Here is a 24,399-nt window from a genome sequence, read left to right as displayed (position 1 = left end):
CTATGTCACTATCTTCCACTCCGATCCATGGTCAGTTCGCAGAATGATTAGCACCAGGACCTCACTTGGCTGGTGGTAAGAGGGAGCCTTACTGTCAGATCTTTTCCTATACATCATCCATAATGCATGCTGCCTCTGATACAGCTGTGGTGGAGAAGAGGCAGATATCCACCTCTTTGCACATGGTAGATTTGCTAGGAGGGTATGGAGAAGTATGCAAGGGTCCATGTCTTGGTTCCAAGAAGCTGCATAACAGAGGATTCTGACTGACACCTGTTCTCAGGATCACACACCAAGACAAACATAAAATCCTGATGGAAGGTGAAAGACACTCTTTGATCCTTCTGAAACTTGGTCTTCCAGCACTGCAAGATGTCTAGAAGAGCAGATTAGCACATTCCAGGCTTCAAGAGTACTTGCTGAGGGATGTGCTGAAACTCAGTGCACTGTAGGCAAGGACCACAGTCTGGGCTCTTTCCTCTGCCATACATGAAGTGGCCAAGTTGGGGGCGGGGGAAGCATTCAAAGGGTATACAGTATCATCCCAAAAGGCCACATAGATGGTATTATGTTTTATTATTTCAACAAGTTTACACTATTGGAAGTAACAACCATGAATGTAAATGTTTTGCACCATTTCTTCCTTAGTCTATATTCTTATTATAAATTAAGTCTATTTTTGAAATTACAAAGGCTTATTGTGACAAATAAATTCTTATATCATCAGCTTCAGTGTCTCTCTGGTGACTCAGATGAGTTTCTGTGTTGTACTAATCTATTTTCTATGTTTCAGTCCTATAAAACCAGTAAGTTTGAATAAGGTATGGGAAGCTAATGGTAGATTTTATATATCTTTGTATGCCAAGGAAAGCATCTAGCTCCAAAACACATTTCTTTAAATATACAAACTTTTTTGCAACCAGATTAATCCACTTATATTGCATGAATCGAGTTGCATTAACACAGTTATCATTGGTGGTAAAGTGATCATGTGGAGTCTAAGTGCAAACATCAGATTCACATTTTTATTAAGATATTTACAAATATTTCAACTTTATTTTAGTGTTTATTTTAGTTAGTGATAAGGCTCCTCATGAACTCCACTCTTCATACTTGACAACCATTGTAATTCTAGAGTAAATATGTTGGAGAGACAATTTTCTATTGGTGTGGAACTATTCATCAAGGAGTGAGGCAAAAAAGTGAGGTGATGACCATTGCTGAAATGATAATAAAGGGTATAAAACAATCAATACAGTTAATATTTGCAGAGAAAAAATCGCACAAATAATGGGAATAAAAGTCAACAATTTTGCTTGACAAGTTGGCATACACCCTAGGATTTTAACTTAGGCAGATCTGGAGGTGGATTTGATTTTGCAGAATACCATCTGACTCAAGGCAAGTGGAACAGTTCCTATGAGTCAGATGGTAGCAAGTGCAATATTACTGCTTGAGCAAAGAGAGAGAGATCATTTATAAATAAATAGCAGAAGTCAATTTTAGTAGCATGGCAACAAAACACTTGGAAAACCACTATGCTAAATCATTGTGAACACAGTTCCATGAAAGGAAAATCATGTTTGATATACACTCAGTGGCCACTTTATTAGATGTATCTGTATGTGTGCTTGCTAATGCAAATATCTAACCAGCCAATCATATGGCACCAACTCATTGCATTAAAAAGAACATACAGACATACTCAAGTGGTTCAATTGTTGTTCAGACCAAACATCAAGATGGGGGAAGAAATTTGATCTAAGTGACTTTGACCATGGAATGATTGTTGGTATCAGACAGGGTGGTTTGATCATCGCTGAAACTGCTGATCTCCTGGAGTTTTCACACAGAACTGTCCCTAGAGTTTGGTATGAGGAACAATAAAAAATCCAGTAAGCGCAGTTCTGGGGGCACAAAAAAAGCCTTGTTATTAAGAGAAGTCAAAGAATGATCAGATGGTTTCAAATTTACAGGAAGGTGACAGCAATTCACATAACCATGTGCTGCAACAGTGGTGTGCAGAAGAGCATCTCTGAATGAACACCAATCAAATCTTAAAGTGGATCGGCTACAGCAGCAGAAGACCATGAACATACACTCAAAGGCCACTTTATTAGTTACCTCCTACTGGTTCCAGAGGATGAAGCCTTTGTGTCCCAGTAAAGAATAAACCTATGGATACTGTATATTTTGATTTTCAGAGGATCTCTTTGACACATACAAAATTCTTAGATAATTTAGGGCAGAGGCTGGTGGTTTTCCTTGAATGTTGATAGTAGTCTACAACTAAAGGCTTGGGCTTTGCAACACTCGCATTCACAGTAATTCCTTTGCAAATCTGATTGAAATTCAGTTGTGTATATTCAAGACTAAATCTGATATATCGACAAGAAGTAAACACGTGAAGCGATTAGGATTGAGGATTTCAGATAAAATCTTTTGTATTGTAGAGCAAGCGGAGCCGTTCTTGCTTATTTTTCTCATGGCTTTGGATATTATGGTGATACACTGATCTGCCGCTGACAGCTCACAACACTACTGCACCTCAGAGAACTGCAGAACTACCAAACCCAAAGTCAAATTTGCGGATGGAATTTGTAATGTTATCAGTTTGTCACGATGTGAATTGGCGGTGAAACACAGTGTAACGTAATGTTACACTTCAAGTAACTAATTACAAGCTACTTCTAGTAACTGCTGGTAACTAATGCTACACAGTTTTGCAGTATAGTATCAATTGACTTCAGTCATTACGGTAAAGCTTTTGTTATGTTTCTCCCTTTCTTTCTCTCTCTGCCTCCCCTTAGAGGACATAGATGACCCATATCAACTGCATTTTGTCCCCATGCCAATCCGGGTCTTACCTAATTAGACAGAACACAGAACAGTACCCGCACGGGATCAGGTCATTGGGCCCTCAATGTCAGAGCCCACCATCTTGCCAAATTAAAGCTGATCTCTTATGCCTGTGCATTATCCCTCTTTGTTCATGTATCTTCCGATAGTCTCCTTTCCCCATCTGCCTCTCGCCTCATCCTATGCAACTTAAAACCAACTGCATTTCTCTTTCTCATTTCCGATGAAGGTCCTCGACCCGATGGTTGACTCTGTCTACAGGTACCGCCTAGCTTGCTGAGCCTTTCCAAACCTTTTCCAGTAGTGTTTCACGGTGTCTTTTTTTTTAATGTCCCTCTCTATTACCAGGGGCCCTTTTCAACCTCCGATATAGGCTTATGCATTGTCTCAGAAGTGCAGGGGGCGGAGAAACAGAAGACGCGTTTGCCTCAGTCAAGATCCTGCAAGGTCGCGGCAGATGTCAGCAGCGGGTCGGCTCTAGCGTGGCGGCGTCGATGGTCCACCCCCTCGGAAGTCAGTGGGAAGCTCCTCCCTGCTCGGTGGGCTGCTCATCAGACAGAGCAATGCTCTAGCCTGGGGGAGATGCAAATAAAGCGGCAAGCTGAGCTGAGCTATGGAAGCTTGTTCCAGCAGCACAAACCGAAAACGGTGAGTCCCTTCTTCCTCAGACCTCTCACTTGCCAAGCCAGGAGGCTCATTTGATAGACTTGGGGGTGCATCTTCGCAAAGAGAGAAAGCATCTTCACTCTGTGCCAATAAAACTTATACCTCCCTTTGACTGTTCTTTTAAATTTATTGCTTTTGCTCTAAGATTTTTTTCTATTATCCGTTCGTGGAATTCCTCAATAATGTGACTGCTTCACTGGCGTTTTTTTTTCTTTTTAAATAGTTTTAATAATCTCGTCTACAACGGTCTTGCTGAAATCCGGCTGTCCCGTCGCTGTGCACAATAGCGGCTGCAGGAGCGCGGCGCGATCTCCCTTGTGATGGGGGGTGGGGGGGCAGCCGTTCCAGCTGCCTTAAGCGATGCAGCAATCAGGATGTATTTTCATCGAGGTTTTTACTCGTTAAGATGGCATCGACAATAGGAAGTAAAATATTCACGTATTTGACTTTTCGTGTCTAAATATGTGGCACTGTATCTCCGCCCACCGCGCCGCATCGTTCTTAGGGGCGTGAGACAAGATGGTTACCTCATGTGGCATTTGTTGTCTGAAAGCAGCACTCCCACACTTTTATGTGAAAATACACGAACTTTTTAAAAATGCCACGTTATTTCATGCCACTAAACTGTAAAATATCCTCTTGTTTCAAATATTAGTGTTTTGTGATTCGCAGCATTTAAAAAAACAATAAAATCCTCTAACGAACAATAATAAGTAGATGGATCACAATTACACGTGTTTAGTAATGTCAGAATGACTAATACTTGCAGCCATATATTCTCAGTCTGACCAGCTGAGCTGTGGTACCCGATCCCAGTTTGCTTGTGTCATGATGGTTAGTGGAATTGTTGGAACAGAATGGATCTCATATAGGATACTGGGAATATGAATGGCTGAGGGTTGCGCACTTAGGGGTGTTTCATGAACATAAATAAATATTGTCATTTAATGATTACTTTCCTTATGCTAGGTGTGGAATAACTGTATTCCTACCACAGGACAGCATTAAGTATCTCTGGGGATCCAGGCATTTGTAGATTTTTTTCTAGAATGTGAGGAAAGCTATCATCCACATACTTAATAGAAAATTTGTGTGTAGAATTTCATGCGATCAAAGACTAGCATTTAAACTAGGAAAAACATAGGTAAAATTACCATTGCCCAGACAGTATGCAGGCTCACTAGAATCTGGGTTGCATTGTTCTGGAATAAACAACCCTCCAAATTATCACAACAGAACTTAATAGTATCTCTGGAAATTGCAGACTAATAGGAGGTCAAGTAAGAAAAATATAAATCAAAAGGTACATCTGCCCATATTTGTACTGTGGAGATGGTAATTAGATTCTGTTGATGCTACAAGTTACAGAACCACCACTTAACTGTAGCATAATGTGGCCAAATGAATAGAGTTAATGCATTAATATTTTATGACAAATTTTGCCTGCTTATTACTGTGCAATACCAGCTAGTGCCTTTGAGATAAGAGCCAATTTATTTTTGTTTTGGAAGGTTGATAGCATTGAGGCATCTTCAAAGACATGGCAACCATGTGTAACATACCTGACATCATTTTTGATAGCGGACTGTCAGCTTGCACTTCAAAATTCACTATACATCAGCTTGAGGTAATTTTGAGTTGATGGAAGTTGATAATATATAGTCACAGTTTCTTTTTATGCGACTAGGACAGGCATTTAATATTAAATCAGTATTCGAATAGAGTTTTGTTTTATGAAGTCAAATTCAAAAATAATTCAAAAGCTTCCTTCTTTAAAATCTTCTCAGGGTCATGCATCTTTATATAATTGAAATTATAAGTATCCTGATGCAGACATTCATGAATGAATGTTACTTGGTAACAAACTAATATGTGTTGTCGGGGAGTGACTTGTTGCATTGTACTTGCTCAGGTCACGAATATAAAAGAATTTCTCATGTGTTTTCAGGCACTCACATAGCATAATTCAGCAAAATCTGAACAAATCAATATGTAGAACTGGGGTTCCTAACCTGGGCTCGAAGGACCTCTTGCTTAAAGGTTTTGGACTATGGCATAAAAAAAGTTGGGAACCCCTGATGTAGAAGGACAAGGATAAGATTGACCAAAGCGGTTATGTTTAGTTCATTGCTTTGGCAGATTATTACATCAGTATTAGATTACCTAAAAGGTGGAGATATTAAATTCACCTGAAAGCAAAAAGACCATTAAATAACATGTATGTATAGAGATATTGTATCAGTTGGGGGGGGGAGGGGTGAGTAAAATTTGTTGTATTCAGCAATTTCTCTAGAGATCTTTCAATGACATAATCGTCCTTAGTTGGGGTTGTGAAATATTTTAGTCCCAGAGGTTATGGAGGAATGGTTTTGTCATTAATGATGAATCTAGTTGTAGAGGATGAAGATATGGCAGAGATGCCAAATGTTTTTCAATGATTACAAATGGTGGTAAATGTGAAAATACACTCTGGGTGCATTATGGAAGAATAGATGTAGGCGCACAGCGCTGATTTTAAAATTATGTAAGTCATAATAATGAAACATGCCAGAATTGATTGTGGTCCAGTGCCAAGCATAAAACATAGGACAATACCATAATAGACACAATCGCAACCAACAATTTACAGGAAAATTGTGCAAACAGCCATGAGCAATCAGCAATTAGCAGAACAGTCACTTGTGTAAACATCAATAATCGAACTTAAATAAACTTGACCATATGAAGACTCAATAATTATAATCAGAACAAGGAAAGCAGGAAAGACCATTGTGTCTTGAGTGACAGGTGGCACAGGAAGAATGGCATGTATGACTCATTGTGTAAATCTCTGAGCTCTGATGATGGCAACCATTATTGAAGAATATTTGGGATTTGTTCACAATTTCCCCCTCCCCTCGCTCAACCATGGAGTGGGAGAACATTATATTGGATTTCCCAGTAATGAAATGCTAATAAATTAAGAATAATTAAACTATTATCTCTTGTAGCCAAATTGAAAGAATCCACATTATTCCAATTTGTCTGAGAACATTCACATTTAGAGAGCATGCACTTGATAAATGTATTAGTTATATGCATAATATGAATGCAGATATGCATACAGACCAGTGTATTGAATGGTGTCTTATAATATGTAATGAACAATGATAGATGAGAAAATGAGTACCAAGAAAAGGAAATAGATTGACAAGTCGGAAGTCTGGATGCTGTCTGGATTAAACGGTAGCTCCACTTTCGTGCTTAATAGATGTGGATTTGGCAAAAGTAGCATGTTATTAATATTTGATGACTACATAAAACACGTGTTTTAACACACTATGCAGTAGAGGACAAGCCTCGGCAAAAATTGTTTGCCGAGATTAGCAGGATGGAAAATTGAAAGTTAAGTTTATTGTCATATGCTCAATGAACATGTACGCACAAGTACAATGAAAAGTGCAGCATCACAGGCACATAATGTCATATCAGGAAAGTGACAGACAGGGCACTCATGAGTATTATATTTTCATAGGATAAATAAATAATGAGCGTATATGTCTAAAATAAGATACAGTAATGGATGTGTACGATCAGAAAAAAATTACACATCCCTTACCAATGACCTTCTAGAAAACAAGGCCATATTTACATTTGAAATTACTCAACCGGCAAGAGTACATAATATAAATCAAAAAGACCATGTGATTTTGAAAAAACTAGGAATGGGGCTTGTGAATGCTCAAGTTAAAAGGTTTTTTTACGGCAAGCACTTGATCCTAATGCCAGACAAATTCATTGTAGATTCATCTCCCTAACTGGAATTTTTTAGCATTTAGTAAGATAATATGTCTTCCTTAAGGAGAGATGGGCAATATAAATGGTAGAATCAAGTGGAATCCATCACCAGCACTAAACCAGAGTACTAAATACATGCAAGTATAACCTGCCAGCTTACAATTATTCTGCTGCAAACTACGGAAAATTGCCTGGCTACTATAAAGCTTCACTATTGAATTAAATTAAAAGTTTAAAACCATATTGCACCTTCAGTAAGTGATAATATTTACTACTTTATTGTACTTAAGTACCAGACCAGGAATCTGAATAATGCCAGTATATTTTGAGAACTAATTTTATTATTAAATTTATTATTGTATTACATTTATGTATGTTATACATACTTTTATAATAATATCTAATCTCAAAGTTATATATGTTACCATACATTATTTTGAGATTACTCTTCTTGCATTTACAGGAAAAAATTCTGTGGAATTATATGAAAAGCTATACTTAAATAGACAAGACTGACAAGCAGCCATTGTGCAAAAGAAAAACTGTGCAAACAAAAGTGATATTAAGGACATGAGTTTATAGTGAATCTGTAGATTGTAGTATCGGCTCAGAGTAGTGGTGAATGAAGTTAATCATGCTAATTCAGGTCTGTGATGGCTGTAGGGTAATAGTGGTTATCCTACAATCATCAGGCTCTTAAACTAGCATTCTGAACCTGGTGGCGTGGGACCAGGTAGACCTGATGGTAGTGGCAAGAAGGGGGTATGGACTGGATGGTGGTGGTCTTTGATGGTGGATGCTTTCTTGTAGCAGTGCTTTATATAAATGTACCATAAATGGTGGCGAGGGCTTTGCCTGTGATGGACTGGGACTGGGACAGCACTCTCTGTTCCTGGGCACTGGTATTCCATACTAGACTGATGCATCAGCTAGGGTGCTTTCCACTGTGCATCTGTAGAACTTTGTTAACCACTCAAGAGTGTTTAGTGACAGAAAAGTTATTCTACAAGGAAATTAGAAGCATGGCGCTGGCTGTAAGTAATTGGATTTCCAAATTTTACCCCGTGGTGCAGGAAACTAACCTTGAAAATCCAGCTTTAATTAATTAATTTTTGGAAAGGAAATTTGACATGGCGTATCTTGGTAACATGCCAGTTCACAGGGTCAACCATTCTTACAAGAGCAACCAGCTGTTAATTTGAGTCCAGCAAGAATATGATCCAATTCAGAGACCAAAATCTGTGGAGTCTTCAAAAAACTTGTATTAATAAAGGTTTTTGTTGATAATTTTCTTGTGGTTTGATCCAATAAAGACCATGGCCTATTCACAGTTTCCTGATGTATTGACAAATTTAAATACAAGTACAGTTGCTTTAATAAATGAAAGTCATTCGTAATACAACAGACGATGCAGAAACTGGGTTCCCACCTTGTTCCGATCCTGTGAAGCACGAAGTTGGATTCAAATTGCCTAATGATCGTCTTCGAACGATTCTCTGCATATTAAAACAGGTTGCTGGAAAGATCAATGGTAGTGATCACCACCCGACTAACTGCGTTGCTACAGCTTGCAAATAATACTTCTACACTTGGCGTAGTAAACTCTGTTATTATTTCTATAATTGCATAGATTTTTCTGTTCTAACTTGAAATTTCCCGCAGCACAAGAAGTGGTATGCATGGAGCTGCCTGAGCATTGCACATAGATGTCAGTAACACCATGAACCCAACCAGCGGCGCTGCTGAAAACCGACAGCACTCTCACAACAGAAAACAGCAACGAGCCTCCTCGCCGGCCAGATTCCGGGATATTAACTCCAGACCTTCCATCAAGACATCGCTGGCTGGCAAAGCCAATGCACTGAAACCGGGTTACCACCCCGGCCGGATCGCCAGCCAAGCTGCCGCAGCCGCGAAAGACAAGCCGAACAGACCCGCGGCAACTGTCCGCCCCTTCGGTGCTGAAAGGGTGGTCGCGGCTACGCCCCATGACGGCGCCGGAGAGGAGGGAGATCAGAGCACGGTGGCGAACCCTGCCAAGAGCGGCCGCGCACCGGCTGTCGCCGAGACGGCAGCAATAGCGGCGCCGCCGCCACCGCAGCCGGTGGGCGGGGGCGGGGAGCCGGCGGGAGCGGCGCCGCCCAGCGTGGCCAAGGCGCTGTCCAGCGCTGCCGCGATGCACACCAAAGGTGCCGCCGAGCTGGATGAGCGGCCGGCCGGAGACGCCAACATGGAGGCGATGACGGAGCAAGAAGAAAGCCTGCAGAATGAGATCGAGAAACTGCGCTCGGAAAACCTGGGCCTTAAGGTAGGCTTTTGTTTCGGTGCGTTGCAGAGATGGGCTGGGGCTGGGGCTGGGGCTGGGGCTGGGGGTGGGGGTGGGGGGGGGGGTAGTGGGGAAGGTACAGTAATTTGTGTTAATGCAACAAGACGACCTGAATATTTGGGGCACTGGGAGTCAGCTCTTTTGGACCCCATTTCGCTGAGAAAGGTGATGTTGACAAATTCCAAACGCAGCCAACATGGCCATTGTGTTCGGGAAACGCCTGTCGCAGATTGCAAAGCGGCTTTGCTTTTGCAGGATATACCCTTTTTATCTCTTCATTTGAGTTTTTCCACCCCCCGTTATTGTTGAACTCGATTTTTTTTAAATGAAAGCATTGCTTTGGCAGAACGAAATCGAGGAGATGCGAACCGAGATGGACGAGATGAGGGACAGTTTCTATGAGGAGGACGCCTGCCAACTGCAGGACCTCCGGCGGGAGCTGGAGCGGGCCAACAAGAACTGCCGGATCCTGCAGTACCGCCTGCGTAAGACCGAGAGGAAAAGGATGAGGTTCGCTCAGACCGGCGAGATGGACAACGAGCTCCTGAGAAGTCTGGAACAAGACCTTAAGGTCAACTCACTTCCAATCTGTCACATGCCACTAGGTCGCTGAAGTTACTAAATACAAATAGAGTTTGGCATCTTTGAAGTAAAGCACTTATAACCAATTTTCACCCATTTTAAGGTAGTTACTCATCTGTATATTTTCTCCGACAGCAAAACATCGACATGACTGCTATCATCCATTACAGGTTGCCAAAGATGTATCTGTCCGCCTGCACCACGAATTGGAAAACGTTGAGGAAAAACGCACCAAAACTGAGGAGGAAAATGAAGCCTTGCGTCAGCAGTTAATAGAGGCTGAAATTACCAAGCAAGCTTTACAGAATGAGCTGGACAAAATAAAAGAGGCAAGTAGTTGTGATCACTGTTTATGTGTAAAAAGTTCATAACAGTAAGAAATCAGATGCCTTTCATATCTTTAGATGTCAACTATGTTGATTGTGGTGGTGGAGGAGGAACATTACACATATATCTCTAACTTTAAATTGATATTTTTAGTAGAACTTGCGATTTGTTTTTTTAGAAAGTATCATGTGTGTAAAAAAAAGTTAGCAGTTTACAAAGATGTGGAAGATGTGTTAAACCTTCACACAAGAAAATTGTCTAAAAACCCAGGTCTTGTTTTTCACGTCAGGTCCTTCTTGTACAAATACTACATGATTTTGCAAGTGCCTGCCATGAGGTCCAGGGGATGTAAATAAGATTGAATTTTTATTTTTAGCTTTGTTACCAATTTTTTCAAGTTGTTTGCCTTGCGCCCAAAGGAGATGACAAGTCTGTAAAGTAGCTAACCCTTGGACTAATCTGTGCCAGTTTGGTGCTGGCATCAATTTAGCAGTGGGTCTAGTCTGCTCATAAGTAGATGCCAAACTAATCATGAGTGTACAGGGTGGGAGCAATTTTGACAATCTAAACAAGGCAGGAACTCCTGCAAGTACAAATATAAAATGGTACTGGTTTATGTTCAGTTACGTCTGTGGTGGGAAAGCTGTTGGAAAAGATTCTTAGAGATAGGATCTGTGGGCATTTAGAAAATCATGTTCTGACCAAGGACAGTCAGCATGGCTTTGTGAAGGGCAGATTGTGCCTAACAAGCCTGATAGAGTTCTTTGAGGAGGTGACCAGGCATATAGATGAGGGTAGTGCAGTGGATGTGATCTACATGGATTCTAGTAAGGCATTTGACAAGGTTCCACACGGTAGGCTTATTCAGAAAGTCAAGGTATGGGATCCAGGGAAGTTTGGCAAGGTGGATTCAGAATTGGCTTGCTTGCAGAAGGCAGAGGGTCGTGGTGGAGGGAGTACATTCAGATTGGAGGGTTGTGACTAGTGGTGTCCCACAAGGATCTGTTCTGGGACCTCTACTGTTCGTGATTTTTATTAATGACCTGGATGTGGGGGTAGAAGGGTGGGTTGGCAAGTTTGCAGATGACACAAAGATTGGTGGTGTTGTAGATAATGTAGAGGATTGTTGAAGATTGCAGAAAGACATTGATAGGATGCAGAAGTGGGCTGAGAAGTGGCAGATGGAGTTCAACCCGAAGAAGCGTGAGGTGGTACACTTTGGAAGGACAAACTACAAGGCAGAGTACAAAGTAAATGGCAGGATATTTGGTAGTGTGGAGGAACAGAGGGATCTGGGGTTACATGTCCACAGATCCCTGAAAGTTGCCTCACAGGTAGATAGGGTAGTTAAGAAAGCTTATGGGGTATTAGCTTTCATAAGTCGAGGGATAGAGTTTAAGAGATGCGATGTAATGATGCAGCTCTATAAAACTCTAGTTAGGCCACACTTGTCAGTACTGTGTCCAGTTCTGGTCACCTCAGTATAGGAAGGATGTGGAAGCATTGGGAAGGATACAGAGGAGATTTACCAGGATGCTGCCTGGTTTAGAGAGTATGGATTATGATCAGAGATTAAGGGAGCTAGGGCTTTACTCTTTGGAGAGAAGGAGGATGAGAGGAGACATGATAGAGGTGTACAAGATATTAAGAGGAATGGACAGAGTGGACAGCCAGCACCTCTTCCCCAGGGCACCACTGCTCAGTACAAGAGGACATGGCTTTAAGGTAAGGGGAGCGAAGTTCAACGGGGATATTAGAGGAAGGTTTTTCACTCAGAGAGTGATTGGTGTGTGGAATGCACCGCCTGAGTCAGTGGTGGAGGCAGGTACACTAGTGAAGTTTAAAAGTCTGCTAGACAGGAATATGGAGGAATTTAAGGTGGGGGGGGGTTATATGGGAGGCAGGTTTTGAGGGTTGGCACAATATTGTGGGCCGAAGGGCCTGTAATGAGCTGTACTATTCTATGTTCTATTTTCTATGCTTTATATCTAGAAGAACTATTATGTGCTACATCAAGAACCAGAACCTGAACTAAGCAGGTTATCAGATAAAAATTGCAAAAGCTGAAATAGAAAGTGACATATTAAAGTTAGTGATTTTTAGCTTGAAAGAAAAGTTCATGATCATCTGTTTAAAAACTGAAGAGAACTTATATTGCCACAATGCACTTAGTGCCTAAATGCTTCATTTGATTTGAATCCTTTAGTGCTTTTTTTTTATTCCATTAGAGTCATAGAGAAGTACACCACAGAAGCAGGACCTTTGGCCTGTCTAGTCCATGCCAAAACCATTGAAACTTCCTACTCCCATCAACCTGCACCAGGACCATAGCCCTCCATACCCTACTATCCATGTACGTATCCAAACTTCCCTTAAACGTTGAAATCAAGCTTACATACACCACTTGCGGTGGCAGCTCATTCCACACTCCCACGGCCCTCTGAGTGAAGATCTTTCCCGTTATGTTCTCTTTAAACTTTTCACTTTTCACCCTTAGCCCATGATCTTTGGTTGTAGTCCCAATTAACCTCAGTGAAAAAGCCTGCTTGCACTTACCCAATCTATACCCCTCATAATTTTGTATACCACTATCAAATCTCCTGTCAATCTTCTACGTTCTAAAGAATAGAGTCCTAATCTATTCAGTCTTTCCTCATAACTCAGGTCCTCCAGACCCTGTAGCATCCTTGTAAATCTTCTCTGTACTGTTTCAACCTTATTTACATCTTTACTGTAGGTAGGTGACCAAAACTGTACACAATACTCCAAGTTACACCTTACCAATGTCTTACAGAACTTCAACATAACATCCCTTGTCTTATACTCCGTATTTTTATCAATGAAGGCCAGTGTGCCATAATCTTTCTTTAAGACCCTGTATACCTGTGATGAAACTTTTAATGTATTCCCAGATCCTTTGTTCTATCACATTCCTCAGTAGCCTACCATTCACTATATAAGACCTACCCTATTGGTCCTACTGAAGTGCAAAAAATTAGAGCTGATTTGTCCTTAAAAGAAAACTAATTATAAATTAAAAAAAACACTCCAGAATGAGAGAACAGAGATTTATGTGGAAAAAAGCAAATAATAACATTAATATTCATATTAATTGATTTATTTAAGTTAAATACTGGCTGAAATTAACCAGTTAATCTGCTGTGGAGGAAAATCATCTCAAAATGTTCAGTCCTGCAGAAGGGTCTCGGCCCAAAATGTTGACTGTTTATTTGCATGGATGCTGCTGGCCTGCTGAGTTCCTCCAGCATTTTGTGCGTTTTGCTTTGGATTTCCATCATCTGCAGAATTTCTTGTGTTTCTGAAAATGTTGATGTTGTTGCTGCAAACAATTATATATGGAGGATAGGAATGGTGTTTTTAAAAAAAAGGGCTAAGTCCATCTCAGGGAAGACCTAATGACCAATTAATGGAATAAAAGAATAAACTCTGCGAGCCTGCTCCGATGACCAATGAAATGCCTTGATGTTACTGATGTATATTGTACCCTGATACTCAGAGGATTCTATATAGAAGCCAAAGTATTACTTAATATGTTAATTTTCCTTAAAAGTATTAACTTGTTTTATATTTAACTGTTGATTATCAGCAGTAATCTCTGACCTTATTGTCTTGTGTTGCTAATTGAAGAAAGAATAGATAAAGGAGATGCAGTGGGCACAAGATGTCTGTAGTTTCCTTTTACATGAGATCTTTCATTTCTCTTTTCACCTTCCTGCTGTTCTTCAGTTTTATTTGGATAAAATGTGCAGCTATTTGTCCACTCTAGAGCCATCACATATTTGCTAAAGTTTATAGCCTGGAACTGATCACCATACTGCAGTCACGGGCAAACCCGTGTTTTATGTCTCTGTGCCTCTAATTATAAAGTCTGGTATTCAGTTTGCTTTTATCAACCATTAATTCATTCTGTGCTAGGGTTTTTGATTACAATGCTTGTAGGCTCACAGATTTTTGTGGTTTTCCTTTCAAAATTGTGCTTTTTATTTAATATTACATCCTCTCATTTTTTTTCAACAAAAATTTAAGACTGTGTTTCTCAAAATAAATTTCATCCACCATCTATCCATTAGCTTGGATATCTCTGTGAAATCTATTACTATTCTCTTCACTGTACATTATACCCAAGTTTTTGTATCATCCACAGATTTGAAATTGGGCCTAGTTTGCCTTTAATATGCATTAATGTCAGGGTTGTGTAAAAAGAGCTACTTTTAATCAGGACTACGATTGAGGTTTGAAAAGCAGAACTTTACAGCAGTTTCTTTGAGATGAGGAGCGATCTATTAGCAAGAGGCACTGCATAAAAAGAGCTACCTTTCAGTCAGGTCTGCAGTTCAAGGTTTAAAAAGCAGAGCTTTGCGACAGTTTTCTCTGAGTTGGACAATCAGTGAATGTCAGTGGTGCGTAAAAGGAGCTACCTTTTAATCAGGAGGGTGATTGAGATTTTGAAGGCAGGGTTTCTCGGTAGTTTCTCTGAGTTGAGAAGTGACCAATTAACAAGACGGATTCATTAGAAAGAGCCAATAAAAACAATTCAAGTGCAAGTGGTGCAACCATTCTTTGAGCAACCATTCTTTTTAGTGTACCGGTCTTTAGAGAGGCTTTGGCTCCTCAGACTTGGGTGAGGTGAAGTGTCTTGAAGTTACTCTCTCTCTGCTCTTACTTGCTCATTCCTCATCTGTTATATGGCATAGTAGTTCAGTGAGAGTGGCCAGGGGCAGTGTTTTGTACTGTATGTGGGATGTGGGAAGTCTGGGAGACCTCCAGTCTCCTAGATAAACCCATTTGCACCAGGTTACCTAGTTGCAGCTCCTGAGAGAATGTGTTAAGGAACTGGAGCTGCAGCTTAATGACCTTCAACTCATATGGGAGAATGAGGAAGTGATAGACAGGAGCGACAGGGAGATAGTCATCTCCAGATTGCAAGAGACAGGTAACTGGGTTACTGTCAGGAGATGAAGGGGAAATGCACAGCCACTGCAGAGTACACCTGTGGCTGTCCCTGCAATAATAGTTATACAACTTTAGATACTGTTGAGGGGGATGACTTCCTGGGGGGAGCCACAGTAACCGAGTCTCTGGCACTCAGTCTGATGCTGTGGCCCAGAAGTGCAAAGAGGTGAAGGGGACTGTAGTGTTGGTAAGAGATTCCTTAGCCAGAGGAACAGAGACAAGATTTTGTGGGAGCAATAGAGACACCCGGATGGCATGTTGCTTCCCTGGTGCCAGGATCAGGGATGTCTCGGATCATGTCCATGGCATTCTTGGTACATATTTATACCAGTGACATAGGTAGACAAGGTGAGAAGGTCCTGAAGAGAGATTTTAAGGAGCTAGGTAAAAAGCTGAGAAACAGGAGCTCCAGGGTAGTTATTTCTGGATTTATGCTTGTACCACATGCCAGTGAGGGTAAGAATAGGATGATTTGGCAGGTGAATGTGTGGCTGAGGAACTGGTGCAGGGGCAGGGGTTCAGATCTTTGGACCATTGGGATCCCTTCTGGGGAAGGTATGACCTGTAAAAAGGATGTTTTAGACCTGAAGCTGAGGGGATCCAATATTATTGCGGACAAGTTGGATAGAATTGTTTAGATGGGTTTAAACTCATTTATAGAAAGATCGAAAACCTACAGCACAATACAGGCCCTTTGGCCTACAAAGCTGTGCCGGACATGTCCTTGCTTTAGAAATTACTTGGGGTTACCCATAGCCCTCTTACTTTTCTAAGCTCCATGTACCTATCCAGGAGTCTCCTATCCACCTCCACCACCGTCGCCGGCAGCCCATTCCACACACTCACCACTCTCTGTGTAAAAAAACTTACCCCTGACATTTCCTCTGTAGCTACTTCCAAGCACCTTAAAACTGTGCCCCCTTGTTCTAGCCATTTCAGCCCTGGGAAAAAGCCTCTGACTATCCATGTGATCAATTCCTCTCATCATCTTGTATACCTCTATCAGGTCAGTTCTCATCCTCCGTTGCTCCAAGGAGAAAAGGCCAAGTTCACGCAACCTATTCTCATAAGGTATGCCCCCCCTCCCAATTGAGGCAACATCCTTCTAAATCTCCTCTGCACCCTTTCTATGGTTTCCACATCCTTCCTGTAGTGAGGCGACCAGAATTGAGCACAGTGCTCTTAAGTGGGGTCTGACCAGGGTCCAAAATGGTTGCAACATTACTTCTCGGCTCCTAACCTCAATCCCATGATTGATGAAGGCCAATGCACCTTATGCCTTCTTAACCACAGAGTCAGCCTGTGCAGCAGCTTTGAGTGTCCTATGGACTCAGACCCCAAGATCCCTCTGATCCTTCACACTGCCAAGAGTCTTACCATTAATATGATATTCTGCCATCATATTTGACCTACCAAAATGAACCACCTCACACTTCTGGGTTGAACTCCATCTGCCACTTCTCAGCCCAGTTTTGCATCCTATCAATGTCCCACTGTAACCTCTGACAGCCCTCCACACTATCCACGTCATCCCCAACCTTTGTGTCATCAACAAATTTACTAACCCATCCCTCCAGTTCCTCATCCAGGTCATTTATAATAGTGATAAAGATTAGAGGTCCCAGAACAGATCCCTGAGGCACACCACTGGTCACCAACCTCCATACAGAATATGACCCCTCTACAAGCACACATTGCTTTCTGTGGGCAAGCCAATTCTGGATCCACAAAGCAATGTCTCCTTAGATCCCATGCCTCCTTACTTTCTCAATAAGCCTGAAAGAGGTGGCTGAAGAGATTGTGGAGGCATTAGTAATGATCTTTAAAAAAATCACTACATTCTGGAATGGTTCCAGAAGAATAGAAAATTGCAAATGTCACTCCACTCTTCAAGAAGGAAGTGAAGCAGAAGAAAGGAAATCATGGGTCAGTTAGTCTGACCTCAGTGCTTGGGAAGATGTTGGAGTCTACTGTTAAGAATCTGACTTCTGTGTACTTGGAGGCATATAATAAAATAGGCCTTAGTCAGCATGATTTGCTCAAGGGAAAAACTTGCCTGACAAGTCTGTTAGAATTTGAAGAAATAACAAGGAAAGGAGCAACACTTGCACTTGGATTTTCAGAAGGTCTTTGACAAGGTGCCACCCACACTGCTGCTCAACAAGCTGCGAGCCCATGGTACAGTATTACAGGAAAGACTCCATCATAGATAAAGCAGTGGCTAATTGGCAGGAGGCAAAGAGTGGGAATAGAGGCAGCCTTTTCTGTTTGGCTGCCAGTGACTAGTGGTGTTCCACAGGGGTCTGTGTTAGGACTGATTCTTTTTACATTATATATGTCACTGATTTGGATGATGGAATTGATGGCTTTGTTGCAAATTTTGCAGACAATATGAAGAAAGGTGGAGGGGCAGGTAGAGAGGCTACAGGAGAATGAGCAAAGACATGGCAGGTGGGATACAGTGTCGGGAAGTATTTGTCATGCACTTTGGTAGAGGAAATGAAAGGGTTGACTATTTTCTAAATAGAGAGAAAATACAAAAATCTGAGGTGCAAAGGGACTCCTTGTGCTGGAGCAGAGGACACAGCCTCAGAATAGAAGGGTGTCATTTTAAAATGCAGATGGAGATGAGAAGGGATTTCTTTAGCCAGTGAGTGGTGAATCTCTGGAATTCATTGCCACAGGCAGCTTTGGAGGGTAATTCTTTATGTATTTTTAAGGCAGATGGTGATAGATTCTTGCTTCGTCAGGGCATGAAGGGATACAGGGGGAAGGCAAGAAATTGGGACTGAGAGGGAAATGGATCAGCTACAGTGAAATGGCGGATCAGACTCGATGGGCAAATGGCCCAATTCCACTCCTATATCTTATGGTCGAATGGTCTTATTAAAAGAAGCATACTTTCTTCCAGTCAGAAAAGACGTATTTTTTTGCTATTATTCTCTAGTCCCTGTTATCTGGCCAAATTTCTGTCCATGGTGTTGCAGCACCTGTTAATCTGTGAAAGCAAAAAAGCAAAAAAAAAAGTTAGAAATTAGATACAATAAAACAGACTCCACCACAAGTGTCCATCTGGTTTCTTGTCTGTAATTACTGGGAATAAACACACACCACCATTTTGAACAAGAGTCACCTTTGCCATTTTGCAACTGGGGAGGGTTGTACTGTCTCTTGAGCAAAATGGACAAAGGATGCAGCGTCCTGAATGTATGTAAGTTTGGAAAATTATGGCAAGAGCCTCCTCCCATGGCCTGGTTTTCATTTTTTATTTTATTTTTATTGTATCTAATTTCTAACTTTCTGATCATTAAGCAGCTCAAATTTCTTTAATTTTCCTATCTTTCACTGTCATGGAGTACTCCTAGACCAGCTGAAACCCTTTCTGTTTTAAAGGCCTCACAGTTCTTCCAGTGTCTGATTATCAGATGCATTAACAATAGAAGGATTTGTGAGGACAGTATCAAATAGATTTTTCTTCTGTTATAATTCTTCTCTTGTAATCTGTCACAGGCTCAGTCTGGCAGTTGCATCTTTCAGGTCTCAGTCAGTTCAGTCAGGGAACTGACACTGCTGACATATTTTACATTGATGGACACATTCTGTGCCCATGCTTCCCTGAAGAGTTTCCTTTGAAAATTCAGTAGATGTGTTGAGGAAGGATGGATGATTTCCTCATCCTTGCTTTACTTGATGCTAGGAAACTCCATGGCATTATCATCGTGTACATTGGTGGGGTTGTACTATCACATGTCCAAAATGGACAAAGGATGCAGGGCAGATGGCTGGGATTTTGGCTGAACGGAGTGAGTCTGTGAGTGCGACAGTGTCTATGAGATAAATATCCCAATGATTAATGAAAGGAAACAGTTCTGATCATATCATGTCTGTTGTCAAACCCAGCCCCACATTTTAACTCCACTTTAAGTTCTCTTTATGTTCTTTTTGCTATGAATTCCCAGAAATGTTTAATCCTAGAGCCGTGGTTTACCCAACTGGAGCACATCAGCAGACAACAGCAAGTTATGTTTATATTTTATCTTCAGTGTACAAGATTAAGTTTAAGGTGGCTTCAGTACATAGAAATGAAAGCCAAAAGGGAAGGATAATGAAAAATTGGATCAAAGAGCTGAGTTTTCTGAAGTGTTAAGGAAGTGAACAGGAAATTTGCGTATTAAGATTTTATATCCAATGGCATGAGCATCAATGAGGCATTGAATACAGTCATCTGAAAATGTGATGGGATCTGAGTACAGAGATGGAATGACTGTGAGCCAGCACAGAACAAGGACTGATATAAATAATGAATGGGCTCATGTGGGAAAAACAATTGGATGATGAAAGGGTTTTGAAGGGTGAAGGATCAAAAGTATCAAAAGGCTTTCCGATAAGTTGAAGCACCCGTTCTTCAGGGGAGGAGAGAAGAATATGATCTGTATGACAAAGAAGTTATGAGTTTGAAGTTCAGTTCAATTTCCAAATACATCTCAAGACATGTTTTAACCTGAGAAGATGATCATTTATAAGAAAGCAATCTGTTGGAAATTCATGGGGTAAAAATGGGAAAGAAGACGGTAATTTCAGCTTTCTAATGACAAACTTTTTTCCTGTATTGGATGAAGAGCAAAGTATTAAGGGATTTAAAAGATATGTTGGGGAGAGGTAGAGAGTAGGGTATAGTTGATGCATATGTGAGTACTTTCTCAGTGACTTTATCAGATATTGCTAAGACATCATGTGACGACTGAAAGTGATGTGATAATAGAAGCCATGTCAAAGCATGCCTTGGTTTATAGTTGAATAGGTAAGAAGAGTGTGGCAGGGATTCCTGTTACTTTGCTGAGTCTTCAGTTGTTCTATTTGGTGAGTCTGTAAAGTAGTTATTTTTATTGCATTTTTCTTGCAGGTTATTTTTATACAATCACCTTTATGTGGTTAATTGTCCAGGGAATCTTCAGTTATTGTAGTGTAGCCCATTCTGTATTTTTCTAAAAGTTTCTCTGCAGCCTGTATCACGCCAATGACCTGACTATTTCATCAGTGATTATCACTGGAATGTGGTTTGCTAGTTTTTAGTATAAAATAACCACAACAACTTTGTTCTTTCTTTTTCTTTGTTCTTCCTCCCTTTCTCTCTTTCTCTGCAGTAGAGGAAGTTGAATTTCCGTTATTTTCATTGTTATGAGAACCTAACACAACAGCTGTAATCTCAAGATTAATTTTTGACTTCTGAAGAACCTTCTGGATCAAAGCATCTCCGGATCCAAAACATTGATAATTTAAATACAGTGGATTCTGGTTAATTGGGACACATTGTGACCAACACATTTTGGCCCAAACTTCTTGATCTCGACCCGAAACGTCGACAGTTTATTCATTTCCGTAGTTGCTGCCTGACCTGCTGAGTTCCTCCAGCATTTTGTGTGTGTTGCTTTGGATTTCCAGCATCTGCAGAATTTCTCATGTTTATGATTTGCTTCTCAGCCTTTGATGCCTGTCTAGTTGAAGATATTGGTAGTGGTAAGTCGACAAAATGTCTTTTTCAGTCTCCTTCAGTGCTGTGCTTCATTGTTTCCATTTCTGCTTTTAACACACCTGCCTCTTATTATCACTGAAAGTTTAGTTTTAGACTTCCTACTTTTCACTCTTCATTTATTTTTCATCTCAACACAGCTTATATTTATCCTTGTTGGTTTTTCTCAATACAGTTTATATTTACTCTTATAGCCTTGTATCTCCCCACTTTGTCTTCACCAATTTCCTTTACTTCATTTTGTTTCTGTTGCTTCCACTGCACTTTTCATCTCCCTCTGCTGTTTTATTGGACATGCCAGCTGTTGAGTGCAGGAGAACAACATGCAGATAATTAACAGCCTTTCAAGTGCTTGATAGGGAGTATTATATTGGAGTTGGGAATGGATTGCTGTGATAAAAAACTTGACGTGGGCTTAATGCTAAAAATTAAAATCAGGCTGCTGATCTTTGCATTTATCTACCAATGCCAGCATTGAAAATGAATATCAAGCTGCGGGTGCCATAGAATTTAAGCACTGATGTGTGAAAGTGATCTTTTTTTGCATTTTTATCCTCAAACCCCAATTCATTGTTTAAATAATTTGCATGTTATTCACTGAAATAAAATTCAGTATGTTAGTACATTTATAAATGAGATTTGATAAATTTGTTATGTAGGAAATTATCAGGCACAGATGGTAGACATAACTAAACATTGTTTCATTTTAGAAGTAAATTGGCACTGCAGAAGGAAATGAATGCTACCAGTGCTGTTTGGATGCAGATCCAGTTGCCTGCACTAGCTTACTGCCATAATTCCGTTGTTTTTCAGCTTGGCGTTTCCTGCCAGTTAAAACAACAAATAGACCATTAAATGATCATTGTCATCAAGCTCAAGAGAGAAATTTAGTATAAAACCATTTAGGAACACCATTGCCACTATCTTGGAGTTAGTGATGTGTGATATGTGTAGCTTAGTCAGTATTGGTCACATCTTGGTAGAAGAAATGAAGAATATAAATTATCTTCACGTCAGTGAAATTAAGGCCTGTTAATGTTCTGCACCAGAATAATTTATAATTTAGTTTTAAACAGTTTTGTAGATCCACACAAACCATGGGACACCCTATTTACTGAGGTAAATAAATATTATTGAGTGTTTTGTTAATTTTTAACTTATCACTCTCTAGCTCTCTCATTTTCTCCCTTTTCTATCCAATCCAACCAATCTAATATGAATCCTAATGATTTATATATAAGAAAAAGCTCTTTACAGTTCTTAAGTTCCTTAAATCCATTTAGTTGTCACTGTTATCATTATTAATCTCGGCTATTTCTACTCCCATTCTGCACCTTCATCTTGAAGATTAATACTGGCCATCTAGACGGGTGTTTAAAGCACATTAATTGCTTTTTAGAAATCATTCTTATCACAGTTTTCATCAGTTAAACTGTTGAAAATTTAAACGTAATACCTCACCTTATACTGAGTTCATGCTGTGGCATTGACTTCGTATTTCAGATTTTTGGCAAGACAATTTAATGTTTTGCTTGATCTACTAATCACTGTCTTGGCATATTGAATTACACTCTAAAGACCAATTGATTATACCATCCACATTTTCCTTCTTCTGCGTTGTACTAAAGCTACAACTATTTTTTGATTTAAAAGTGTACTTATTAAAATTAAGTGCTGTACAACTGATTTACCTTGATTTCTTTGTGTTTTATTGAAATGTTTATGTTTGTATCATCAGCATAATTTGAAATAATTCAGATTTTGTATGGGTGTTGTACAAAGCATGATCTAGGATCAATTTTTGAACTCTACCAACCAACACAGCATTGAAAAGTGTGGAAAAATATTGTATTGCTGCATTTCAAGTCAAGGGAGGTGATTTCACTAATTAAATACTATTTTCCATATTAAATGTAATAAAGATAGAATTAATAAATTAACCCTTTTTGATATCACTGAGCATGGATTTATGTTGATTTAGGAATAACAGGACTGCAGTTTTTTTAAAATCTGAAGTTGATTTTGCTGAAAATTCAGGATTTTGAGGCTGAGGCTGCTCAACATTTTGTGTCTGTGGACTCACTTTGTTCTGAATGCTATTTGCTTACTTCTATTGTTTGCACAATTTTTTTTCTCTGCACATTGGGTGTTGGCCTTTTTCATGGGTTCTTTTGGGTTTCTTTGTTTACTGGCTGCCCATAAGGAGACAAATCTCAAGATTGTATAATGTATACATCCTATGATAATAAGTGTACTTTGAACTTCATTTGACTTCCTTTTATCAAGATATGATATCTTCCTTCGAGTATCCTCCTTGCAGTATTTATCAAATAAAGCCTTCTTTCTACTTCAACCCTAACCTTAGAAATACAGCTTGTGCTAATTTTTCATTTTTTTCACCAGCTATCATTTGAATAACAATGCCAATTAGCATTAAATTTTGTATAGTTGGTGACTTGGTGACCAAAATAGATCAGAACTGTTCTGTATTAGTTCCAGCTCTAAACTGCCATGTATTAACTTCCTGGATGTGAGAAATGCAGGCAAGGTTACCAATCCTTCTTTGAAGATGATGATGAGCTGCCCTTGGAGGTGGCATGGCAGCTTAGCAGTTAGTGACAGCGCCAGCGATCACTGATTGGTGTTCAACTCACACTGCTGGCTGTAAAGAGTTTGTACCGTAGATTCCGGACTACAGAGCACACCTGATTAAAAGCCGCACGCTCTAATTTTAGAAAGAAAATCAATTTTGTACTTGTACAGGCCGCACCGGATTTTAAGCTGCAGGTGTCCCACGTTGTAATATGAGATATTTACACAGAAAGATATTACACGTGAGGATTTTTTAACTTTTAATTAAATCCGTATGGTAACATAAACAAATATATATTGCAAATGCTTTTTTTCAAACAGTGCCTGTAACACAGCTACTTTTAAATATACATATGTATCGGTAACACACAAATTACGTTGCGTATACTTTTTTACTGAACAGTGCACGAACAACATTCCAATATCTCCTAACGACTGGTAAAAAAATATATATATACTGCAGCCTACCAGGAAAAGTTATTGATCGCCTTCTTCATCTTCCTCCTGCGCACTAAAACCATCAAAGTCCTTCAGTGTCCGAATTGAATAAAACCTCAGGATCTCATCACTCACTTCAGTCTCTTCGTTGTCGCTCTCACTTGAGCGCACGCGGTCCTCTTCATCACGCAGCAGTCCAGCCTTTCGAAACCCGCTGGTGATGGTGGATGTTGTGACACGGCTCCACGCATTTAGGATCCACTGGCAGACTTGAGTTAAAGATGCTCTTCGCATGCGTCCTGTTTTGGTAAAGGATTTCTCGCTGCTC

General features: G+C 40.2%; 1 protein-coding gene across 4 annotated transcripts in view; it reads left to right on the top strand.

The window, feature by feature from the left end:
- Nucleotides 1-3,418: 3,418 nt before the first annotated feature.
- Nucleotides 3,419-24,399, top strand: part of LOC132400510 (protein SOGA3) — a 61,764-nt gene continuing 40,783 nt past the window's right edge. For 3 of the 4 annotated variants that reach the window (XR_009514277.1, XR_009514275.1, XM_059981520.1), the window contains exons 1-4: nt 3,419-3,507; nt 8,965-9,610; nt 9,975-10,199; nt 10,381-10,539. Coding sequence is in view for 1 of the 4 variants with exons in the window: in XM_059981520.1 (XP_059837503.1) it covers nt 9,023-9,610; nt 9,975-10,199; nt 10,381-10,539 (972 nt within the window). In the remaining 3 variants the exon portion in view is untranslated. Of the gene's footprint in view, nt 3,508-8,605; nt 9,611-9,974; nt 10,200-10,380; nt 10,540-24,399 lie in introns of those variants that run through there. The other variant, XR_009514276.1, reaches the window with a different exon arrangement.

Source organism: Hypanus sabinus, chromosome 10 (assembly GCF_030144855.1).
Source record: "Hypanus sabinus isolate sHypSab1 chromosome 10, sHypSab1.hap1, whole genome shotgun sequence".
Classification (NCBI taxonomy): Eukaryota; Metazoa; Chordata; class Chondrichthyes; order Myliobatiformes; family Dasyatidae; genus Hypanus; species Hypanus sabinus.
This window is presented reverse-complemented; position numbering and strand designations above follow the sequence as displayed.